The 21,949-nt window shown below is 39.9% G+C and overlaps 2 protein-coding genes across 3 annotated transcripts; one reads left to right on the forward strand and one right to left on the reverse strand.

Annotated features, from left to right (window-relative positions):
• Positions 1-1,095: 1,095 nt before the first annotated feature.
• Positions 1,096-9,877, forward strand: nlrc3l (NLR family, CARD domain containing 3-like). 2 transcript variants are annotated; one of them, XR_004695197.2, is made up of 13 exons: positions 1,096-1,419; positions 1,980-2,138; positions 2,686-2,775; positions 3,180-3,354; positions 3,663-3,810; positions 4,030-4,122; positions 4,874-5,226; positions 6,324-6,533; positions 7,012-7,187; positions 7,289-7,562; positions 8,031-8,246; positions 8,385-8,831; positions 8,866-9,877. XR_004695197.2 is itself a non-coding variant. In XM_035154807.2 (12 exons), exons 1-12 carry the CDS (start codon positions 1,394-1,396, stop codon positions 8,772-8,774), a joined length of 2,310 nt encoding a protein of 769 aa, XP_035010698.1. In that variant the 5' UTR covers positions 1,096-1,393; the 3' UTR covers positions 8,775-9,877. The 2 variants fall into 2 exon arrangements, 1 of the variants encoding a protein (XP_035010698.1); XM_035154807.2 differs by having other exon boundaries at positions 8,385-9,877.
• A 983-nt stretch (positions 9,878-10,860) lies between these two features.
• naalad2 (N-acetylated alpha-linked acidic dipeptidase 2) lies at positions 10,861-21,388 on the reverse strand. Its single transcript, XM_035154809.2, has 20 exons — positions 21,221-21,388; positions 20,553-20,664; positions 18,794-18,980; positions 17,418-17,519; positions 17,090-17,215; positions 16,672-16,752; positions 16,002-16,107; positions 15,821-15,914; positions 15,581-15,676; positions 14,833-14,918; positions 14,284-14,403; positions 14,079-14,161; positions 13,930-13,993; positions 13,760-13,827; positions 13,563-13,654; positions 13,131-13,221; positions 12,154-12,418; positions 11,950-12,031; positions 11,758-11,850; positions 10,861-11,295 (listed from the first exon to the last, which is right to left on the reverse strand). Exons 1-20 carry the CDS (start codon positions 21,300-21,302, stop codon positions 11,106-11,108), a joined length of 2,220 nt encoding a protein of 739 aa, XP_035010700.2. The 5' UTR covers positions 21,303-21,388; the 3' UTR covers positions 10,861-11,105.
• Positions 21,389-21,949: the final 561 nt, after the last annotated feature.

Below are 21,949 nucleotides of genomic sequence, written 5' to 3' on the forward strand. Positions count from 1 at the left end.
CTATCCTACGACTAGCTCAACCAGTCTTACTGTTATCATACTCATAATTAATTTTCTGATGGGCCTCAGTGTTCCTCAAATAACTAATCTGATTCAATTTACTGTTTTAGCTGCAAAGGATCAGCTACCAGAGGAGGAATAGTCTCGACTCGAAATGCTTGTCCAAGTTATGAGTTTACTTTTTCATTCAAGAATATGTTATGTAGAAAGTCCAGTTTGATGGATCTTACATACTTCCTTCATGATAGATACACCACAACACCAGTTTAATCAAATGTTAATATCTGACAGATAATTTCACTTAGCATGAAAATGCAGGAAAATGTTCTGGCACTAGTATGAAAATCCCAAGAGCTGCTGGGCATTGTCGACATAAATGAATGGACTCCCATGTCTAAAATACAAAACTGTTGATCAACATGATGTAAATGGAAAAGCACAGGCGATGAACAGCAGCGGTCTAAGTTTGTCCATGTGATCTGTATCAGAGAGGGTTGGATTAATAACAGAAACACATCCACATATAAAGCAACAACTACAGCAGTACAAACTACAGCCTTCAGCGTGACAGTTGGGCCAAACCCTTCTCTAAACCGGTTTCAACAAAAAACTGAAAATTATAACTTTGTGAAGGTTATTGCATCATAACCTCCATTACACTGACTTTTGATATGTAAAAGAAGGGGGGGGGCCTCAGGATTAACAATGATGAACATGTGAAAACAGTTGACATCTGATTTGAGCATTAAAGTTAAAGGGGATGTTTCAGCTTGTTGCCACTATATAATGTGAACATGACTTATAGGGCCTGAAATGTATTGCAATTTTAATAGTAAGAACAAAAACAAAATGACTTTGTTTGTTAAACTATTATGTATTTTACAGATTACAATTTGGGCTCAATTTGTTTCAGCTCTCCCATGTGGCTAATGAACGCAGTGTTGTTATAAACACGTATAGGTTAACGAGTAGTGTGAACTCCATGCTAGAATCACTAGTCAGGATTAGCACTTAATGCTAACTATTTATGTATGTCCGGGTAAACGTGTGTAGGGTGGGGTTTTATTTTTGAAAGGTTTGATCCGGAAGCTGAATGTTTAAATATCCGGTACGAAACTGAAAGTAGGAGACGACTGACGGTTAAACATGGCGTCAGGCGAGCGGCTACACAGTTTATAGTTTATTATATTTGGACTCATTGTTTGCTGGGAAACATAGATTAACAACTTGTCTATGTTTTCTTAAAGCCGCCGCCATGTTGTCTTCAGAACATCAACGACGGAGAAGTCATGTCGGCGCCGAGGATCCAGGTTTTTGGGATTAAAACCTATTTGAATAAAGCCGGTTAAAATTAACATTAAGTGATTTTGCGGAGTCTGTAACTACAGGAGACATGGACTCGGACACGGAAGTGAACAGGTGTGTTGTTTTTCTTCTTCTTCAAGTTGTTCTCCACAAATTCAAATTGATCGATCTATGTGATGTCACACTTTTTTGTACTTCCGGGCATCAATCCAGATTGAGGTAATCTGCTGCTTCAAGTGGGATTAATTTGGATTTGATTAAGATAATGTACAGATGTGTAATGACCTGAGGAAATAAGATCCATATTCTGTCCAGACACATGTAATAACACATTATGTTATTAAAGAAGACATCAGAATATGTGATTTGCAAATCTCCTGAATCCAATGGAAAATAAGTTTAATACTCATCAAACAGATTTAAAAAAAACTTTAAAGTCACAATATCACAAAAATGTATCTATGGAATAAAACCAGTGAATTTAATATTTAACAGCCAGTGTGAATTAAAAAGCAGCTCTTTGTATTATTTATATATTAAGTTACAGTTGTAGTTGTGAATTTTTTCTACTAGTATGTCTGTCAAATGTTAATGGTCATTAGTTGAAATTTGATGAATTTATATAAAACAGTGTCTCCTATGTCAACCAACGTTTTCTGCACCCTTCCCCTCAGCATCTGCAGGCAGGGGAATATGGAGGAGGAGAGGAAAAGGTGGAAGAGGCCTCCCTCCAGTTATGGTTCAATGAAGAGCGAAGAGTCGGAGGAAGAGGAAGAGAGAAACGAAGAAGAAGTTGCAATGTTACCTGATTCATCTGCTCCGGAGGCGACCAGGTGTTGTATCTTTGTTTGACGTTTGACAATGATCCCAACGCTTCTGTGTGTTTTGGCCATTTGAGCACAAATAGCATCAAACTGACATTACTTCCTCGGCTGCCCTTTGTTTTAGTTGATATAAATATAATCTGCATGTCAGTTTGCAAAAACTGTAGCAAACTGGGTATTAAGTAGGGTTTCTTTCATCAGTCTTCTATAAAAGCTCAAGGCCATGTTCACTGTTTCAAGATTATCCACTGCTTTTACAGAACAGTCAAATTGGACCATCCACACTTAAACCAATGATAAAATAACTAAAACACTATTTCCTACTGTATTATTTTTAGCTGCTACATGTGTGTGTGTGAAACGACCACCACAGACTGCTGATGATATTGTGAATTTCGAAATCTTTAGGTTAAAACTAATGGTTGGAATGTTTTTCTGTGGAGATTTGTTCCCTATTGCATCAAATGTTGAAAATAGGACTTTAAATGACTTTAAAATGTCAAATATGAGGTTAAAATACTCTTAACAGTTTGTACTTTGCGTTGCTTAATGCCAGGTTGCAGCTGATTCGCTCCAATTCTCCAGAGACCCTGTACACTATGATCACGCAGCAACTGCCACCAGGAGCTGATGTCATTGACACCAGGTGGAGGACCAACACACACACACACACACACACACACACACACACACACACACACACACACACACACACACACACAAACACAAACACACAAACAAACAAACACACTCTGCCATGGATCTATAACATGTGTTTTTCTCCCACATCACATCATTTAAACATATGTACTCTACAGGTCTGTTTTTTCAGAATCAGAAAGTATTTATTGCCAAGTAGGTTTACACCTACCTGGAATTTGCCTTGGTATATAGGTGCATACAATGAATTGTTTATTTACATTCATGTCATAATCATCAGTCTATTAGTATATTGTAATATTAATGTCTCATGTTTGTGATCTCCGTTTGATAGTAGACCGTGCACTGCAGTTTCTGACCTGAGCCCCGGGGCTCCTGATTTTCTCTCAGGTTGTCTGATCCGGGAAGTCCTCCAGAAAACGACGAGGATGCTATGGATAATGTTTTGAGAACTAACTCCCCAGAACCACCTGAACCCATTGAATTTGACTCTCCACTGGAGACTGAGGAGAACAGAAGACTAGGCAGACTACATCCAGAGCAAGACCTGCCATATATATTCAAGGTTGGTTTACCACAGGCTTTAAAGTTGCATCACAAGTTTCTTTGAAGCAGTTTGATACTAATGAAGCGTTGTATTAATAACATTGTGATCAAGGTACATCCCAATAAAAGCACATTTACTAATTGATGTCTAATCTTCGCAATTATTCATTTATTACTTTAAACGTGAAAAAACAAAACAAATTTGTTAATAACTAAATAATAATACATATTTTAATCTTGTTAATATCTGGACTACTGGGTATGTAAAGCAGCACGTTTTAACTTCCGTTAACTTTGTGTTTTCATGTTTTGTTCCCTTGTCTGTAGAGTATCCAGAGTTGTCTGACAAGCCTCACCTGGCAAGAGCTGTTAAATTTTAAGTTGCGGTTTATACAATGTGAACAAGGTTTAACTGAGCAACAAGTGACGGAGGGAGACCTACTGGATTTTGTCGACAAGATCCTGGAGATCCTGGGTAAGATAACACAGCTATAATAGGTCCACGACACAAATAGAGCTCAAGATTTAGAGAAGCGGATTTTGAGGGTTGTGAAGTGAACCATGTGAACTCATTATTTAAAAATATATAGAATTTAGCTGGAAGATGGTTGTAAATTGGAAATCTAGTGGATTCGAGTTTTGTGATACTTTCACCGATTGCTTACTATTTTATTTTTTAACATGTGTTCTGCAGGCCTGGATCATGCCCTGATGCACACAATAAGTAATCTAGAAACTATCGGCAAGAAAACAGAAGCAGATGATCTACGGAATCAGTGCAAGAGAGGCAAGTGAACATTTGACTTCTACTACTGCTGAGATAATATATTATCTTTATTTTTTTACAAAAGAGTTCTCGTGGTTGTTTGAGTATGTTTCATGTTTCAGGAAAGGTCATAGTACAGTTTCCGTTCTGTGAGCTTCACAACATGACTGATATTTTTCACATGTGTTGTTTTGTAACAAAAAGCTTTTTAATCAAGCATGGACTACTTTGTGTGTTGACTGGTTTGTTCTTAAGAAAGAAATGACTAATGTAATCTAGATCCCTGTTTGAATCAAACTATTAAAATGTCAACCATGTGATTTCAAGCCTTACTTAACCTACACTTAGAAAAAGAAGTGTGAATATGATCCTGAGAACAGGTTTTGAACCTTTTAGCAATTTCAGGTTCACTTAATGTTCTGAAATCACTGAGAACCTGGTGTCATGGGAAACGAGTGAGGGATGGACTTTTGACCCCTATTGAATGATATGTTATTCTGAATTAGTTACACTGCACTTTGTGACTTTTAAAAGGAGTTAAATCAACCTTATTCTTCTTCATCTTATTAATATGATTTTTATACATAAAAACAATAATACAAATGAACAAACATACATGTATATGACCGATTTAGGGTTGATTGTTGTAGGTGGTGTGGTTCAAACATTTTTGCAAAACCCCCTAAGTAGATTAGTGTCCTCCTTGAGCAAAATGCTGAAATATACTTATTCTAATTATGTTTGTTTTTAAATTATATTTCTCCACCACCAGCGTTCATCCGTTTTCATCTGAAGCAGCAGTTGATCAGAAAACACCAGATCATCCGCGAGGGGGTCGTTCGAGCCGGACGGTGGAATCCTCTGGATACAATCTACGTTGAGCCCCAGATTTCCACCCGTTGCCATGGAGGAGTCGATCCCTCTCATGAGTTCCGATCACATCCTGCCTCCCCTCTACAGGTCCCCAGCACCGACACCTTCGTTCGTGCGAACGAGTTGTTCCGACTACAGACTGATGATGGCAAACCGGTGAGGACGGTGCTGACCACCGGGATTCCAGGAATTGGAATGTCTGTATCTGTGGGGAAGTTCTCTCTGGATTGGGCAGAACAACGAGCCAATAAGGTGAGATCTGAGGCGAGCACGCTCCTCTTAACCCTCCTGCCTGATAGGCACCAAATGGCAGACAGATGAACTTAGCAACCAGCTGATGAACACAAACTGCCAGACACAGTGTGTTTTTCATGAGTTTGTCCAAATCAGAGATAAATATTTGACATTTAATATCAGCAGAAACATCAGTCCAGATGAGTGATGATCTGGCTCAATGTCTGCTGCATGTGTAAATACACAGTTGGGATCACAGAAGCCATATTAACATTACCAGGCTGTAATATGTTACATACGTGTGTTGTTCATCTTGTGGATTTTTTCTTCCAAATGGTTAAAAACTTGTTTCTGCTGCTTTGACGATTCATTATTGGCTCTAGAGCTGTAGGACATTAACAGATGTTGTTCCATCCCTTCACTTTGGATCCGTTTGTTATTAGTGACCCTCAGAAAAGCCTCTCATCAGTTGTTTTAAGATTAGTACATAAACTTGCATAATAACATGCTTAATATTGAATAACTGAATATGAATGTTTAGTTAACTTGTCAACTTGTTCTTAAATTGATAATTTAATATTTTAAAAGGACGCGTGGGAGTGGTTCTCTCACATATATTATTAGGGATCTGTACTGAAAACTGTTACTAAATGAGCCCAGGCGCTGAATTATTAAAAGCCACAGGATTGACAAGCTCAGACGTTATCGGTTCTGCTTTCGGTACTGGTGAAAATTAAGAAAATCGGTTTTCATGAATCTATTTGCAGGTCAGTCAGCAGGAGGCGCTGTGGGCTGCAGGCAAATGTCTATGGCAGTGATTTGTTCAAAACAATGCTGCTGCAGTTTGCTCCTAAATAATGTTTACTATTAATTTATATACAGTACACTTGAGAAAATAAAGCAAATTTCGTTATGTAATTTGCTTCTATTTTTCTCTTTAAAAAAAAGAAAGGAAAGAATAACTGACCATCGTACTACAATAGTAATACTAGTGTGGATAAAAACATATGGAGAATCATCATCACCAAACCAGCAGTGCCATTAAAATCTGCACTGCTCACAACTGAAGTGTTTTTTGTTAGAATTTTCAATGTCTGGTTTTCTTTTCCCTTCAGGATCTGCAGTTTGTCATCAAACTTTCCTTCCACACTTTCTGGCTTCTGCGAAACAACCTCACCCCTTCCTCTCAGAAGATGTCCATCATGGAAGTGATAGAATATTGTCACCCTGAGTGCAAAGACATGGCGTTCCTGGAGGAAGACGACTGTCGATTTCTCGTCATAATGGACTCCTTTGACTGTTACCAAGCTCGTCTGGACTGGGAGGTAGAACCATCAGTGCACATTTACACCTGACAACACAAAATATCATAAATATGATTATATAGACTGTAGGGCACATCTTAACACAAATTGTAATTTTGAAACTGCTCCAACTACAGCAGTAATGTATGATAATATCATAAAAAAAGATTGTATATATATAACGTGCTTCCATTGAATGTTTATTCAAAAAAAGGGACACACCCATTTTTTGTACTGCAAATGTTGTTAACACCTCCACACGCAATACCTCCCTCCCAATAAAATTGTACTTATACAGATCCATTCCATTACCACTAAGGATTACTGGAAACCAGTAACCTCACAGAAGCTCTTTAATCTACAAAATATAAACTGCCTGTTAAATTCAACCTGGGCAATGACAGAAGAATCTGATCCTTTTTAATGAGCTGCTTTGTGGTGGAACATATAATAACCAGAAACATCATGCATGTCTATGAACTTTGTTTTCTCTCTCCAGAATGCTCCGGTAATTAATGACAATTACACGCAAGCACATCCTGACGTCCTGATTGTAAATATCATCCGAGGGACGCTGCTTCACGGTGCCTGCATCTGGATCCTGGGTAGACGTGGGGCTGTCTCACAAATCCCATCTGAACTGATAGACGTTGGCACGGAAATACAAGGCTTCAGGTGTGTGTGTGTGTGTATGTGGATGATGCACATTAACATTGTCATAACTTCATTTTAAGCCGTTCATTTGAGCCTTGTTATCTTTTTTCTTTCCTCTCCAGTGATGAGATGAAAGATGACTATCTGACCAGACGCTTTAGCGACGCAGAACTAGCTGCGAAAATTGTGTCACATCACAAGCGCCTGCTGACACTCAGCATCCTCGCCCGCCAGCCATTTGTCTGCTGGATGGTGGCCACAGTGTTTGAGCGCTGCTTCCGCTACCAGGGCTACGGCGTGCACCCCCCCAGGCTGACGCCGTTCTACGTCAACATTTTGATCGTGCAGACCAATCGCAGGAAGCAGTTCTACTATGGAAAGCGCGAAAATGAACTGGTAACTGGAATTAGACTTTAATACCTTACCTCATCCTGAACATGATTTGTTGCGTCAGATAGAATTTCATCGGCAATGGTGGTGAAGACTCCCACACTCTGATCCCACACTGCTTCACATCTTTTGTTATTTTTTGGATTGAGAGACCCCTAGTGGCTGAAGTTATATATAGTATTTTAGGTTACAATCATGAGACAATTGATGCAGTCTGATACAACTGAGCTTATAATCTTCTGTATTTGTCGGGGTTGTATTACGTTATAGGGTTTGTGTGTCTCCTCTCACGCTGCAATATTATAAATTCTAACATGAAACAATTACACCAACGTCTGTCTGACATTGTCAACAAAACCAGAAATAATAATTGTTTCTTTAAACTACAGTTGCATCTAAAACAGGCACTTGTCAAGGCTAATGAATATTTTCAGGAATGTCAGGATTTGACATTTTCATCCTGTTTCCTCCAAGAAATGGTCCAGTGAAGACAAGGACCTGCTGACAAATATGGGGCACATGGCCTTTAAGATGATGGAGAGGAAGACCAGTGTGTTCTTTGAAGAGGACGTGAAGCAGTGCGGTCTGGAGTTGACGGAGGTGACGGTGTCGTCCGGCCTGTGCACCGAGCTCCCCTCTGCAGAGTCAGACGGGAGGAGGACGTTCTGCTTCATACACTTCACCTTTCAGGTAAAACTCACAATGCTTACACCTCCATGGATCTTCTTTTACCCTGCAGTTTCCTGTATTTATAATATGTGATTAGAAAAGATGATGATACCACTTAACAGGATATCCCATAGAAATCGCTATACTTCTTTCTTTAAGGAGTTCATGGCCGCCTTGTACGTCTTCTCGATGTTCTATGTGGAGTCAAAGAATGTTCTGGACTTGGGATCTAGGGGACACTTCCCCAAGATCATCAGGCCCAGGTCTCAGGCCAAATCAGCAGCAAACCTGGTCCAGTGCGTGTTGGTGCGAACATTCAGCTCCGCTCTTGGCGACTATGACATGTTCCTGCGCTTTCTGTGTGGCCTACTCTCCCCGCATTGCCACAAAAGTCTGCTGAGCAGCTTCCTGTTCCCTCACAACGCTCCGAAGGTGGATGGACTGGATGAGGTGCAGCGGCTGCTGGAGCAGACGATTGACAAGAACCCAGGCGACAGGGTGGAGAACTTAAAGGAGTGCCTTCGAGAGATGATCCAGGAAGATGAGTGATCAGAAAATCAGTCTGACTTTATATCGATATGATGGATAGAGGATAAGTTTCTCTCTTATGTGAAAAGTGTGAAGCTCAAATTGCTGAAAACACTGAACTGAACATGATTCTGTGTCTGAGTCTATTCTGAAGAAAGTACCACGTGGACTCTGAGGAGGAAATGTCTGGAAGTGGTCGTCTGCAGGGCTGTGGGTGGTTACATCTGGGAAGGGGTTTCTCAAGAAACAATCAGACTGCTTCCAGATTTTGTATTAAGATGCAGAAGAGAGTGAAGGGGAGAGTTTTTTTCCCATGACATTGAACGACTTTGTTTCTCACTAAATTACGACTTTACTCTCATCATATGAGATAATATATGGTCGTTAGTACTCCGTTGTACTAATGCCACTTCTACACAACTCAAAACAAAATGTTAATTTATACATTCATGTACGGTGCTTTTTATGCTATTCTAATTTTCGATGTCTTGCAATGAGCACTAAGGAAAATGTGTTTTTCTATTTCCATTTACGGCCTTTTCTCCTCGACTAAATACACAGAGGTGACAAAAGAGCTGTCTTTTTAGAGAAATGCTAACTTTTAACAGCTAGAGCTACAAGATGATTACGTGATTAGACCGTACAGGAATGTGCAGGTGAAGCCATGTAAGGTGTTTGGGAAGGCATTACACTACTACGTTGACTGTCAGAGGAAAACCAGCTGCTTGGCCACAAGGGGGCGAGCTTGTACTTAAAGTTGTGAACTTGATTGAAACTGATACAATTGATACTGGCCAATCCCAGACCAATATCACAATATATAAATGTTCAGCAGGTCACTTCCTGTTTCTCCAAGCTGGCTGGTTGTTAGGAGCTGGACACTCAGCTTCACTCTACATTCTGATTCAAAATGTATGCAATCAGTCGTCAGGTTGTTTTTGTCGTTTCGGACAACTTGGATCAGCAAAGACCGTCCGAAGGAACAAACTGCTTTGATGACGAGCTTAACAAATGGAAATAACTGAACTGAAGCACCCGTCCACACAGTGGTCGGATGAAATGAACTTTCTCTAAATATTCTCTGTCGGAATAAATGTGAAAATTCTATTGAATCTAAAGAACAATTTTTACGTTTCATGTTTGTGTTCATTTGTTGTTAAAACCCATTTGTTAATGTGTGTGTATGTTGTGGTGTTCGTACAGTTTGTTCACCTAACAAGTTTTGCTTTATATAATTCTCTGTCTGTGTGCACATGTGACTCTAAATTCTTACCTCAGTCTGTTTCTGCCACAGTGTTGACATTAAAACCTCTAATCTTAGCCTTTTACAACCTGTGACTATGTTACTCATGATTTAAGTTAAGTTAATTAAGTAATTTGTGCAGGTCGGCTGGTGTTTTTCTCCGGTGTAGAGACGACCTTGTAGAAGGACAAACGCACGTTCTTCATTTCCTTAGTAAGTCAGTGCTGTTTAACGTGGTTCTCAAAACTATGTAGGCTTTGTTTTTCAGCTTGTATCCAGTTGAACTTCCAAGCTAGAAAACATTAATTTCATTCAATGAGGTCCTAAAACAATACAAAAACCTGAACCAGAACCAGAAGGGTTCACTTTCAAATGAAGACTCTTGTGCTGATGCAGAATCGATGCTGATGCAGATTGTCTGTTCTGTCACTAGATTTACTGTCCGACTTTTATGAATGCCTGTCTTAGAATATTCCCACTTTCTTTGACTTCAAACTATTTATTTATGACCTAATATTCTGGCTTCATTGTGACAAGACGTCACTTACGACATCATATTTTGATCAATATAAGCTTTAGATTGTGTCGCTAGTCCTATTATTTGCTGTGATATTTTGGAAGATGTGTTAATTGCACCCTGTTTTTGTTCACACTCACAATCCACCCATATTTACTTCAGTTATTTCTTGCACAAACACACGCTGGCATGAAGGATAATTAATAAATAGAAAATTTAAAAAACATTGCAAATCACAGACTGAAACATGGACAAGATATTATTTGTTTTCTGGCTGCATAAGGATGGTTTGATTTTATTTGGCTTGTGTGTAGCCAGAGACATTTACAACAAAATGACAACTTAAAAAAGCATAAATTAGAACTTTATTGTGGACAAATAACAAATCAGAAACCAGATTTGTCAGTTGAGTTGTGGTCATGATCCTCAGAGCTTCACTGTTCTGCTGAGATCTGGACATTCCTGGAACATGACGGGGATTGCCCATCGCTGTGTGTGTGTGTTTGTGTGTGTGTGTGTTGCAGGTGATTTATACCCTCTCTTCACATGTTGTCAAATAGACAGTTCCATCACGTGTCTTCATGTGCCTGCTTCAAGCAGGTGGTGTGAGGGTCATAGCAGCAGCATGAACGGTGAACGCAGCGATGCTGATTTGACGCTTGACTTCCTCCCAGGCCTTCTGTGGGTCAGCTGAGTTCTCGATGTCAAACAGTGAATCAAAGATCCCAGGGAATGACTCCCCTGCGTATTTATTATGGCTGCTGGGAGCAAATATCACATGTCTGCAACAGAGAGGAGGGTGTTACGTTAAAGAAGTATTATAGAAACTTCAGCAATCTATAAATAATCACAACTTTCCTTATAATTACACAGATTTACTGAATAAACAGACAAGGTGAGGAGAATCTGCTGTGGCTGAAAAATGCTGCCACACGTGTATGAGATGAAGACAACAGAGGGAATTTAGTGCTGTCACTGTTATGTTATGAAAAGTGATTTAATAGGTTTATGACTAATACTGCAGCCAGCCAGCAGGTGGCGATCGAAACACTTTGGCCTCGCTTTTGGGGAGCTGTCATGTCGTCCATCTTTATATACAGTGTATGGTTTAATCTAACTGACCAGAGCAAGTTAACTACAGTCCACATGGCCAAGTAGAGGCTGCTGTAGAGAGACTGTGTGTGTGTGTGTGTGTGTGTGTGTGTGTGCGTGTGTGTGCGTGCGTGCGTGCTTGAGAGACTAACCTGTAGAAGGGTCTACCAGGTAAACCCAGGGGGTCTATAAAGGCTCTCTCCAGATACATAAGCTGATCGTTCATGATGCGTACCTGCAGAGGACTGATGCACACACACATGCAGATAATAATCAGAACATGCATTCCAGCACATTTACTCTTTCCTTTGGACACTTCAAATCAAAGACAATGTTTAACTCACTCTGCTCTGTTGAGGGTCTGCAGACGCTCATGGAAATCCCTGGCTGCAACAGTGAAGTTTTGCACTGCAGAAAACAAAGCCTCTGGAGATGGGGAGGTACATTTATTTTGAAATTCTGAGATGTTAGATCCACAAGATGGTTCACCTCTTTAAATATTTGAATTTCACTTGCATCTGAGCACACATGGACGAACATCAACTCACCAAACGACACCTCGAACATCTCCATCTCCTCTGGGTGCCTGTGTGCCAGCTGGGCGATTCTCTGTGCGTACTTCCCCAGCGAGTCTGCGTACTGGTCGGCGCTGAGAGGCAGCAGCTGGGAATCGGCCAATAAGAAGACGAGGCCGCCTCTCACCTGGGCCACTGCCCGCAGCCTTCTGAAGGAGGGGTCGTAAAACCTCTCCACAATCTCAAAGGTTTCATACACACTGTGGTAGACGGGATAAGAGCTGTAGCGCTCTGTTTTCTGAACACACACAAACACATAGAGGTCATTTCACAGTTTTCTTCCATGAATGCACACAGTAATACTGGCCTCAGTCTAACCCATACTCTTTCTGAGGTTAAAGGTTACATTTGTAGTAATTCAGTGACGTCTTTGAAGTTGCATGTTGCAGCTGAATACCCCTCACCTCACCCTCCCCTTCCAAACATGAAGGAGAACCTGTGGTCACCTTCAGTTGTCATAAAAACTCAAAAGGTGTTTAGTTTGTCCAATGTGGGCTACTGTAAAAAACATGGCGGCCTCTGTAGAGACCCGCTCCAGATGTAAGTATAAAGGGCCCATTTTAGGGTAAAGAAAGAAAACTATTTGTACAATTTAGATGAAACACACTAGTGAAAACATTACTAGGATTGTTTTCAATTTCTGCCGATAGATCCCTTTAACCTAAGTCTTACACACTGAACCTTAAACATAACGCTTAATGATTATAGAGACATGGCAATAAACTCAAAGTCACACAGAAGCTGTAAACACATGCAACTACACAAACACTGGAAACGATTAACCTTCTTCTGATTCACAGACAGCAGGTTTCACAGTTTTGTAATGTTCAAATCAAAACTTTCTTCCAGGTAAAATAACAAGAGCTGATATTCACTCCATAGATACACATTACACATATACATAAACATACAATCACACAACCAGGTAAAGTGAAACACGTATGACGTACCTTGTTCTTGGTGTATCGGGCTCTGCCTGCAGCGATTCCCAGACGGATGAAATAGGCCTCGAAATCACTGCCTGAGCCCAGTTTACTGATTCTACAGAACAACAGAGTAAAGATCACACAGATTCATTGAAATGTTGGATTTATTTATTAATTTCTATTTAATGGATTAGCTAAGACATGTCAAAACATTTTACTTTCCAAACTTGGTTTAAACCCAACACACTCCTCAGATGTGACCTGGTCGTCTGAATCTCTCATTTCAGCTTCTTCCTCTTCTTATTCTTAATGTTCTCTGCAGTACCAATTTCACTGGTCAGTGCTCTCGTTGCTGCTGAACTTTGCTTGAACCTTGTGTGTTTTAATGTTTTGCTATTAGTTTATGTACAACCTCAGGTCTGACCCAAACGAGCAACTGGCGGTGATGTTTCGTACCTGGGTGCATCACGGTCATTGGTCCAGTTGTCCCGCTTGTGCCAGCTCTCGTACAGAGAGACGCCCTCCTCTCCTTCCTCTGGACTGGCTATCTACATGCAAACGTAGAAAGAAAGACAGAAAATACAACATAAGAGAACGCACAAAGGACTTGTCTCAAGTTTCCTATAATGTACTGTATATATATATATGCTCACTTGCTTGGTGAGGTCATACACCAGAGTGTTTAGAGACGGAGTGCAGTCAACCCTCAGTGTGTACATACCTGCAAATCAAGGACATGCAAATCAGTTCAAAACTATTTCAGCCTCTGCACTTAATTTATTTATATTTACAATTTAAATATAATATTGATATACACACTCACCCTCAATGGCAGAGTCTGCGTTGATGTAGGCCACAGCTCTCTCCTGCAGCAGCTTAGCATTGTCCTTTTGAGAGGGATGAAGTCAAGATGTGTATATACTGTACGTGTGTGTGTGTGTGTGTGTGTGTGAGAGAGTGTGTGTGTCATACCTCTGCCCATTCTGTAGATCCCAGCAGTCCAAACTCCTCAGCGTCCCAGCTGGCAAATATTATCGTCCTCCTCGGCCTCCAGCCTACACACACACACACACACACACACACACACACACACACACACACACACACACACAGTACTGACTATTGACAAAGTTGTTCACTTTTTTTAGTCACATTATTCAGTTATGCAAACACATACCTTTATGGAGGAGCCTGCCGGCGCTCCTGACGGTTTCATGGACGACTGCAGCCCCGGACATGGGATCTATTCCTCCAAACACCCAGGCATCCCGGTGTCCCCCCAGAATCACATACCTGTCTGCACACACACACACAGCACGCACACACACACACACACACACACACACACGCACACGTTGAAGTGTTAACCAATGACAGACACTTAAAACAACAGTTTTGCATTTAAAACACAGTCAAGTCAGTTCAATGTTGTTTTCCTGAATGTCTCTTGCAAAAAACTTAGCACCATTTTACGCCAATAGGAATTTAACCCATTCTAATCTGTTATTAATAATTGAATCATTATTTGTGTCAATACTGGCTTTGTTTTGTCAGTAAATTGCATATTGTTTGTAAACAATATTTTTACTATAGATAACTGCTTAGTCAGACACTAAATATCTTGTGTGTTGTTAATAAGTAAATTGCATGTGCATGTGTTAGTTATGTGCAAACTGTTTTGCAGAAACCCTGAGCGAATGGTTCGGGCAGGTTGTGTTTCTCGTACCTGGCTCCAGAGCTCCTCTAATCCGGCCAATGACGTTGTAGATCCTGGTCACCTGGTTGTTTGTGTGGATGTTCATACGCACCTTCCTGAGACAGAGAGGTTATTAATGAAAGAGAGATGCTCACAGGGGTGAAGGCAAGAGATATGAAGACATATGTAGGACATGAGTATAGAAAGTGGGAAAAGGTTAAAATATGTAGTAAAGATGAGTGTTTTTCTGTTTTGTTAACAACTCAGATCAGCTTCAGAAACATGTTCATTCTGTTTATCTCCAAGAATCAGGGAACAGAGATGCAATCAAAGATGCAATGCTCTTAAACTGCAGCTTACAAGTCTTTTATAAAGTGTTCAAATCTTAAAATTTTGTGCAACAGAAAAATGAATGACAAAATAAAATAAGAACACATTGTCGATTTGTTGTTTTAGGGGATTGATGCTCATAAAAATGCCCTTTGCCCTTTGTGCTGCGTGTATAAATGTGTATGTATGTCCCTCATGCACAGAAGCAACAAGGGCTTCCATTGTGCTTCAGTTGGCCACAAGCCACTGGGTCATTAAAGCTGAACAAGAGAAGAGGAGGCAACAGCAGGGGAGAGAAAAATCCAAACGCTAAAACAGGGAATAGACAGCAGTGGATCTGTGGAGAGACCGTCAACTGGAGGTGAACAAGGTTTATTTAGTAAAAGATGGAGGATGGAATAATTATCTCATGGTCACACTGCACAGGGAGAAGTCCAGAAGCACTCACTGACTCTTGAAATCTTCGATAAAGCCCGGACCAATCCTGTAGGAGACGTTCAGAGCTCCTTTCCAGTTGTTGGGTGGAATCTGTCCTCCCATGTTCCTGTTGATAGGTAAATAAATCAACTCATTGTGTTGAATCATTTACTTTCTTGCCTTGAATTGCAAATTCAAGTTAAGTTTAAACAGCTCTGCTCTGCGGAAGACAAACCAAATCATCATTAGCAGAAATGAGAAGAATTTGAACCTCAGCAGGTGAGCTGCATCGTGGAATCCGATGGGATGCACAGGAATCTTCGGAAGTCCCACTCCGTCCTCGGGGCTGAATCTGTGTGTGTATTCTGTGAGAGAGGAGACAGGACTATGTTAGATAAACACACACACACACACGTGTTTACACTCAGGCTCTAACACATGAAGAAACACACCTTTAGCGGGGTACCCGGGTGTGAGTGGGTCTCCTGCTCCGTTCAAGTTCAGAACATTTCCTCTTTGAGCTCCTCCACCCGGCAGGTTCCAGCCCTCAGGGTACGGCTGTTCACACACAAACACGTATTTATTTCTACGGTTGCATGACTATTTTTGAAATGTATGATCTGGATTGTGAATATATAGTTGTCCTGAGTTGACTCTGCCTCTTATCCCAGCCTTGTTTAAAGGCCAGTGTAAATACTGTCCAACATATATTTACCTCATCTACATTCACAATGGCAGGTATGGAAAACAGAGCCCAACACTGATATACAAAAGTTCTGATACCAATATATATCAAAGAAAAATACATTTGGCAATGATTCCTAAGATGTCATAGTAAAACCCTTTTGAGAAATAAATGTTATTTAGACTTGATATTTTACATTTTAACCACAAACGTTTAATAAATAACAATGAAAAAGAAAAAGCTCACAGAAGCAAATATATAGAACTTGGATGAATTCATTATATATACGTTATACATCTTTTCTGCAATCTTTATTCTGTAAAATAATAGCTTTCGTATTGTGCATATCAGCAAACATATATTGGCTGATTTAGAGCCTGTGTGTTTCTTTTAAAACCCGACAGATAACACACACACACAGATGCAGACTGAACTACCTGGACTCCAGAGGCCCAGTAATCTGCTGGGTCTGAGAACATGATGATCCCCTTTGCTCCAGCCAACATGGCGTTCTTCACCTGGTGGACAGAGGAACACAGACAGACAGAGAGCAGAGGCTCATGTTGATGGTGTTTATTCTGTGTCCTCACAGATTTTCAAACATTAGTGATGACTGATTTGAGTTTCATGAATTGCATTGTTTAAAGATGTGGGCCAATGTGAAAATAATTATAAATTCCACAGTGATGAATTAACACAGATGATACGGATAACTTCAACAAAGCTTTGAACAGAAGAGAAAATCCCTAAATGATCCTGAAAGGTTCAGGGTTCTGCTGCAGTTTAAACATCTGGGTATATTCCTCTGGATTTCACAGACATTTCCTCTGGAGGTTTGACCCACATGTTCCCTACCTTGTTGCCTCTGAATATTCTCCCATATCTGACGATGACAATCATTCCAGTAACATTGATGTTCATCTCCCTCTGCAACTGGAAGAAGTCCTCTGTGCGACCATAGTTCACATAAACCAAATCTCCCTGGAGAGAGAGAGAGAGAGAGAAAGAGAGAGAGTTTCTCTGATGTCCGAGGATGGGGAATGCTCAAAATCCACGTTAACTTCTTTAAGTGCTGCAGTGAAAACTATTAAAACATCACTGATAAGGTTGTGTGTGTGTGTGTGTGTGTGTGTGTGTGTGTGTGTGTGTGTGTGTGTGTGTGTGTGTGTGTGTGTGTGTGTACCTCAGGTTGTCCCTTGGGAGAGAACGCACTGTATGGAGGCACAATGTTAGAAACATCTTCATAACCCTCTGGAACCGGCTCTGACAAGGACGTGTTAAAAACCTGTGAAGGAAATGACGTGAGGTAAAATGAGATGACATTGATCGTGAACGGCTTTTATCTTCTGTAGTAAATCTCATGAAAATTAAGTCTCTTAACTCCACTACAATTTAGCAGGTTTAGCTACTTATCATTTTAAAAACTCAGATTTTTCCTGCAAAACAGAAATATGATGCTTTATCATAGAAAAATGTAGCAGAACATTCAAGTACAGCTGAAACTATTACGATTTCTTTTCTTTGGGTTCATGCAAAAGTATTTAACATTTCATGCTTTCTGCACAATAATTGTGTTATTTTATTTTACATTCACAGAGAAGGTGTCACTGTGTCATGGTGGTGGATACGTTTTATACACCAAACAATCAATTAATTGATTAATCAAGAACAAAATCAGTATTTTAAACGCATGATACATTTTTAATGTAAGATTTTTAAAGTGTGTTTTCAGTACTTTTTCTTAAGTACGAATTCTTCCTCCTGTAATGTTAATGAGGTAAGAAACTGTAAAATGTTTCCCTTTATTGCTACAATATGAATCATTTAATCATTTTCAGATTAAAATTGATCCTGGTCTGCTGACAGTAGATACAGGACTTTCAGTGTCTGTACTCGGTGTGTTGTGTGACCTGGTGACTGAGTGTGTGTGTGTGTGTACTGTTCACTGAAATGTAAACTAAACCGATTATGTTTGAATACCTGACTGCATCCCAGCAGCCTGCTGTAATATGACTGTGCAGTAAACCCTGATCTGTTTTCTCTTGTTTACCTCTGTGCTGTGTCACTATCTCCACTTATAGGACACACACACACACACACACACACACACACACACACACACACACACACACACACACACACACACACACACACACACACACACACACACACACACACACACACTCACACACACGTTTATCTCATAAGGCTATAAAAGGATCTTGGACTTGCGAGTGTGTCTTGTGAGTTTTAATGGATCTGGGTGAACTCTGCAACCTTGTTATCTCCCCAAATAGACTGAAGCTTGTCAGGGGTTTGCACGGAAATAATGTTAGTGTATATGTGTGGGAGAAAATCATCATCCCTCTTTTATTTTAGGGCATACTTAAGGAGACTGCAGCATTTCATCAGAGTCCCTTTATAGGTAATAATAATAATGATTAGATTAAAATAAAAAGAAAATTTTGTTAATCAGTAAATCAAAGCTTGACGTGCTGTCGAAGTCATAATGTGCCTCTACCCATCATCCTGTGGCTCATCTATGTGCGTTTCCTGTACCTCATTGCCATGCTGATCAACTATGGAGATGTAATTCGGTTGGGATTTGTTGGGATAGGACAACAGGACGTCATAAGGCACCATCTCCACCGAGTCCAGGCCGAACTCCTGCCACTCGGCCTGGATCTGCTCTGCATACTTCAGGTTCTGCTCTGTACCAGCCAGGTGGGGGAGACGAGTAAATTTCCTGTGAAGAGGAAGCCAATGAATAAACATTGATGGAGACCAGCAGAGTGAAGATGTTGTGGCCGGGGAGCATTCAGTTAGTGTGAGTCCAGAATCAGTCGCCCAGTATTTTCTACTGCGAGTTTAATACAGATTGAGATTATAAATATCTGTTTACCTGCACTCAGTCCTACTCCACTCCATTTCATATGCTACCATCCTAACTGCAGGTCATATAAATGAAAGCATTACAACTCTAAGTAGTTTTAAATACTATACTTGAGTAGGCTATGAATATTCCTGCTGCTGCCTGTAGACCATCCTGCAGTTAAGTTAAGTTGAGTTCAGTTAAGTTAAATCTTGAAGTTAATTCTTAAGTTAAATTAAGTTAAGTTAAGTTGAGTCAAGTTAAGGTAATTCTTGAAGTTAAGTCTTAAGTTAATTTTTGAAGTAAAGTCTTAAGTTAAGTTAATTCTTGAAGTTAAGTCTTAAGTAAAGTAAAGTAAAGTAAAGTAAAGTAAAGTAAAGTTAGGTAAAGTAAAGTAAAGTAACTAATTCATATACTTTCCATTATGCTACAAACTGTTTATTCAAATCAATGTTGTAAATACCCTTATCTTTCTGATGTTCTTCATTACACGTGGCATCTATTGCACTTCTGTCCGTCCTGAGAGAGGGATCCCTCACATGTGGCTCTCTCTGAGGTTTCTACGTTCTTTTTACCCTGTTAAAAGTTTTTTTTTGTAGTTTTTCCTTACTCTTGTTGAGGGTTAAAGAATGTCACACCTTGTGAAAGCCCTATGAGACAAATTGTGATTTTTGAATATGGGCTATACAAATAAAATTTGATTGATTGATTGACTGATAAAGCAAAGTAAAGTAAAGTAAAGTAAAGTAAAGTAAAGTTAAGCTAAGCTAAGCTAAGTTACATGACTATACATTGTGTGATATTAACATTTAGAATGTTCAGCTTGTGGATATGTCTTGTTTAGCATGTTAGCTTAGCATGATAAAATACTAATTTACAATACACATTACACCCATTTTAATATTCTTCTTTTATCACTTTCCCATACGCAGCTTTAGGGTTGTTGATTCATAATACCTCTCTGTCAGACAGCAGCCCTTCAGACTTTCTCAATAAAGTCCTGTGGGTTTGAACAATATTTGGATGTGCAGTGTAGTTTTGTAATAACTCACACAGTGCGGTTTGAGGTCAGTCGGGGTTAGTGTTGATGTTTGAGACACATTTTGCCAAGAATCAAGCTGCGGTGCGAATAAAAAGTTTTGACTTTTGGGGGAGTTGTCATATGAAAAATTTGGGGTTCAACACAGACATCTATTGTTGGGTTGCTATGAATTTTTTTTCCAAGTCTCATGGCAACCATGATGGATAGTTATAAGATTTTAGTCTAGGAATAAAGGTGAAGGGTATTGAGAAAGAACCTCATTACTTTATGTGGATATAATAAACTCCCAACATGAAATTTGAAGTAGTTTTTCTTCCCTGCTGAAATCTCTTTGAAAGACGGTCTGCTTTGGATTAAGGTACTAATACACAGGACATGTGCAGTGTGTTTGAATTTATCTTTACCTGAGGTGCTGTCTGATCTGGTCTGGCTGCATTTCATCCAGAAACTCCCTCAGGTATTTGCTGGAAACATTGTCGTCCGCAGTGTGTGGATGTGTGGGCTTTGCAAACCAGCCTATGACACACACCAAACACACCACAAGTCAGTTCACACAAGACAGTTGTCAACATTATATGACTTTATGATGAGATAAAGGTATATAACTGTTATAGAAAACAGGGGGGGCATGCAGAATATCACAGCAGCTTCCCATTGAGTCAGAAATTATATTCTTAAATGAGCTGTGGTTATGGATAGCAAGTGTTAACCTGCTGTGAGCACAAAGACGTGAAAAGTTGCATAGTGGTGACAAACTTCAGCTCATACACAAAAGAAACACACGTGCAAGATGCAATTTAAACAGCACTGAATAGATTTCATATCTTATGAGATTCACTTTAGGAAATCACTTTTATTATTAATTATTATGTATTTTATACCAAATGTTGTGTATCTGTTTATTTTGTTCCATCAGCTGCCATTCACACACTTATCCTGATGATTTGTCCCAGTGTTTTCATTATCACAATACTCTTTAATTATGGATTTATTATAAACAAACATGCAGAACAAGCAGTAGACATGGCCTGTGGCTTCCAACCAAAGTTTAGCTTATTTTTTCATGTCTTACCTATGATGAAGCCCAGGAAGAACAAAGCCGTCACTGCCACGATCCACCAGATCCACCGAATCAACCTGCTCTCCTTTCTCATGGTGAAGCAGCACAGAGGCTTCAACACACACTGCCGAGATAGTGATAGAGAGCAATTTGTTTAAGTAGTGCAGAGGGGGAAAGAGCGAGGTAGGGAAAGAGAGACAGCGAGAGAGAGACAGAGAGAGAGAGAGAGAGAGAGGGAGGGAGAAGTGTGGTTGACAGTTTGTATCTGCAGAGGAGGAGGCAGAGAAATACACAAAGAGGGAGCCAGTCCTCACCTCAGTGATCGGCCACTGGACTAATCACTGTGTTGTGCACCTTGGCTGCTCCACTGCTGACTCGGTACAACTGAAGCTGAGACGTCATTGCCAACAATACACTCTGATAACAGTCCTTCTTCCTAAAAGCATGTTGACGCAGGGGTTAGAGTGCAGAGCAGAGACATCTGCTCAGCACCTGTGGAGAAGATGAGTGTGTCTTGAGTTACAATAATAATGCTACATTTTTTTAATATAGCATCTTTAAAACAGGGTTTACAAAGTGCTTTGACTGACAAAGAAGACACAGTATACTCAGGGGCAATTACAAGAAGTCATACACACTAATAAAAAGAAATTAAAGCAATAAGAAGACAGCACCATGTTAAAGCAGTAAATGCAAACAATAGGAGCAATAAGAAGAAAAAGACTAAATTACATAAAAGCA

The sequence above is a fragment of the Hippoglossus stenolepis genome, chromosome 4, assembly GCF_022539355.2.
Source record: "Hippoglossus stenolepis isolate QCI-W04-F060 chromosome 4, HSTE1.2, whole genome shotgun sequence".
Lineage (NCBI taxonomy): Eukaryota > Metazoa > Chordata > Actinopteri > Pleuronectiformes > Pleuronectidae > Hippoglossus > Hippoglossus stenolepis.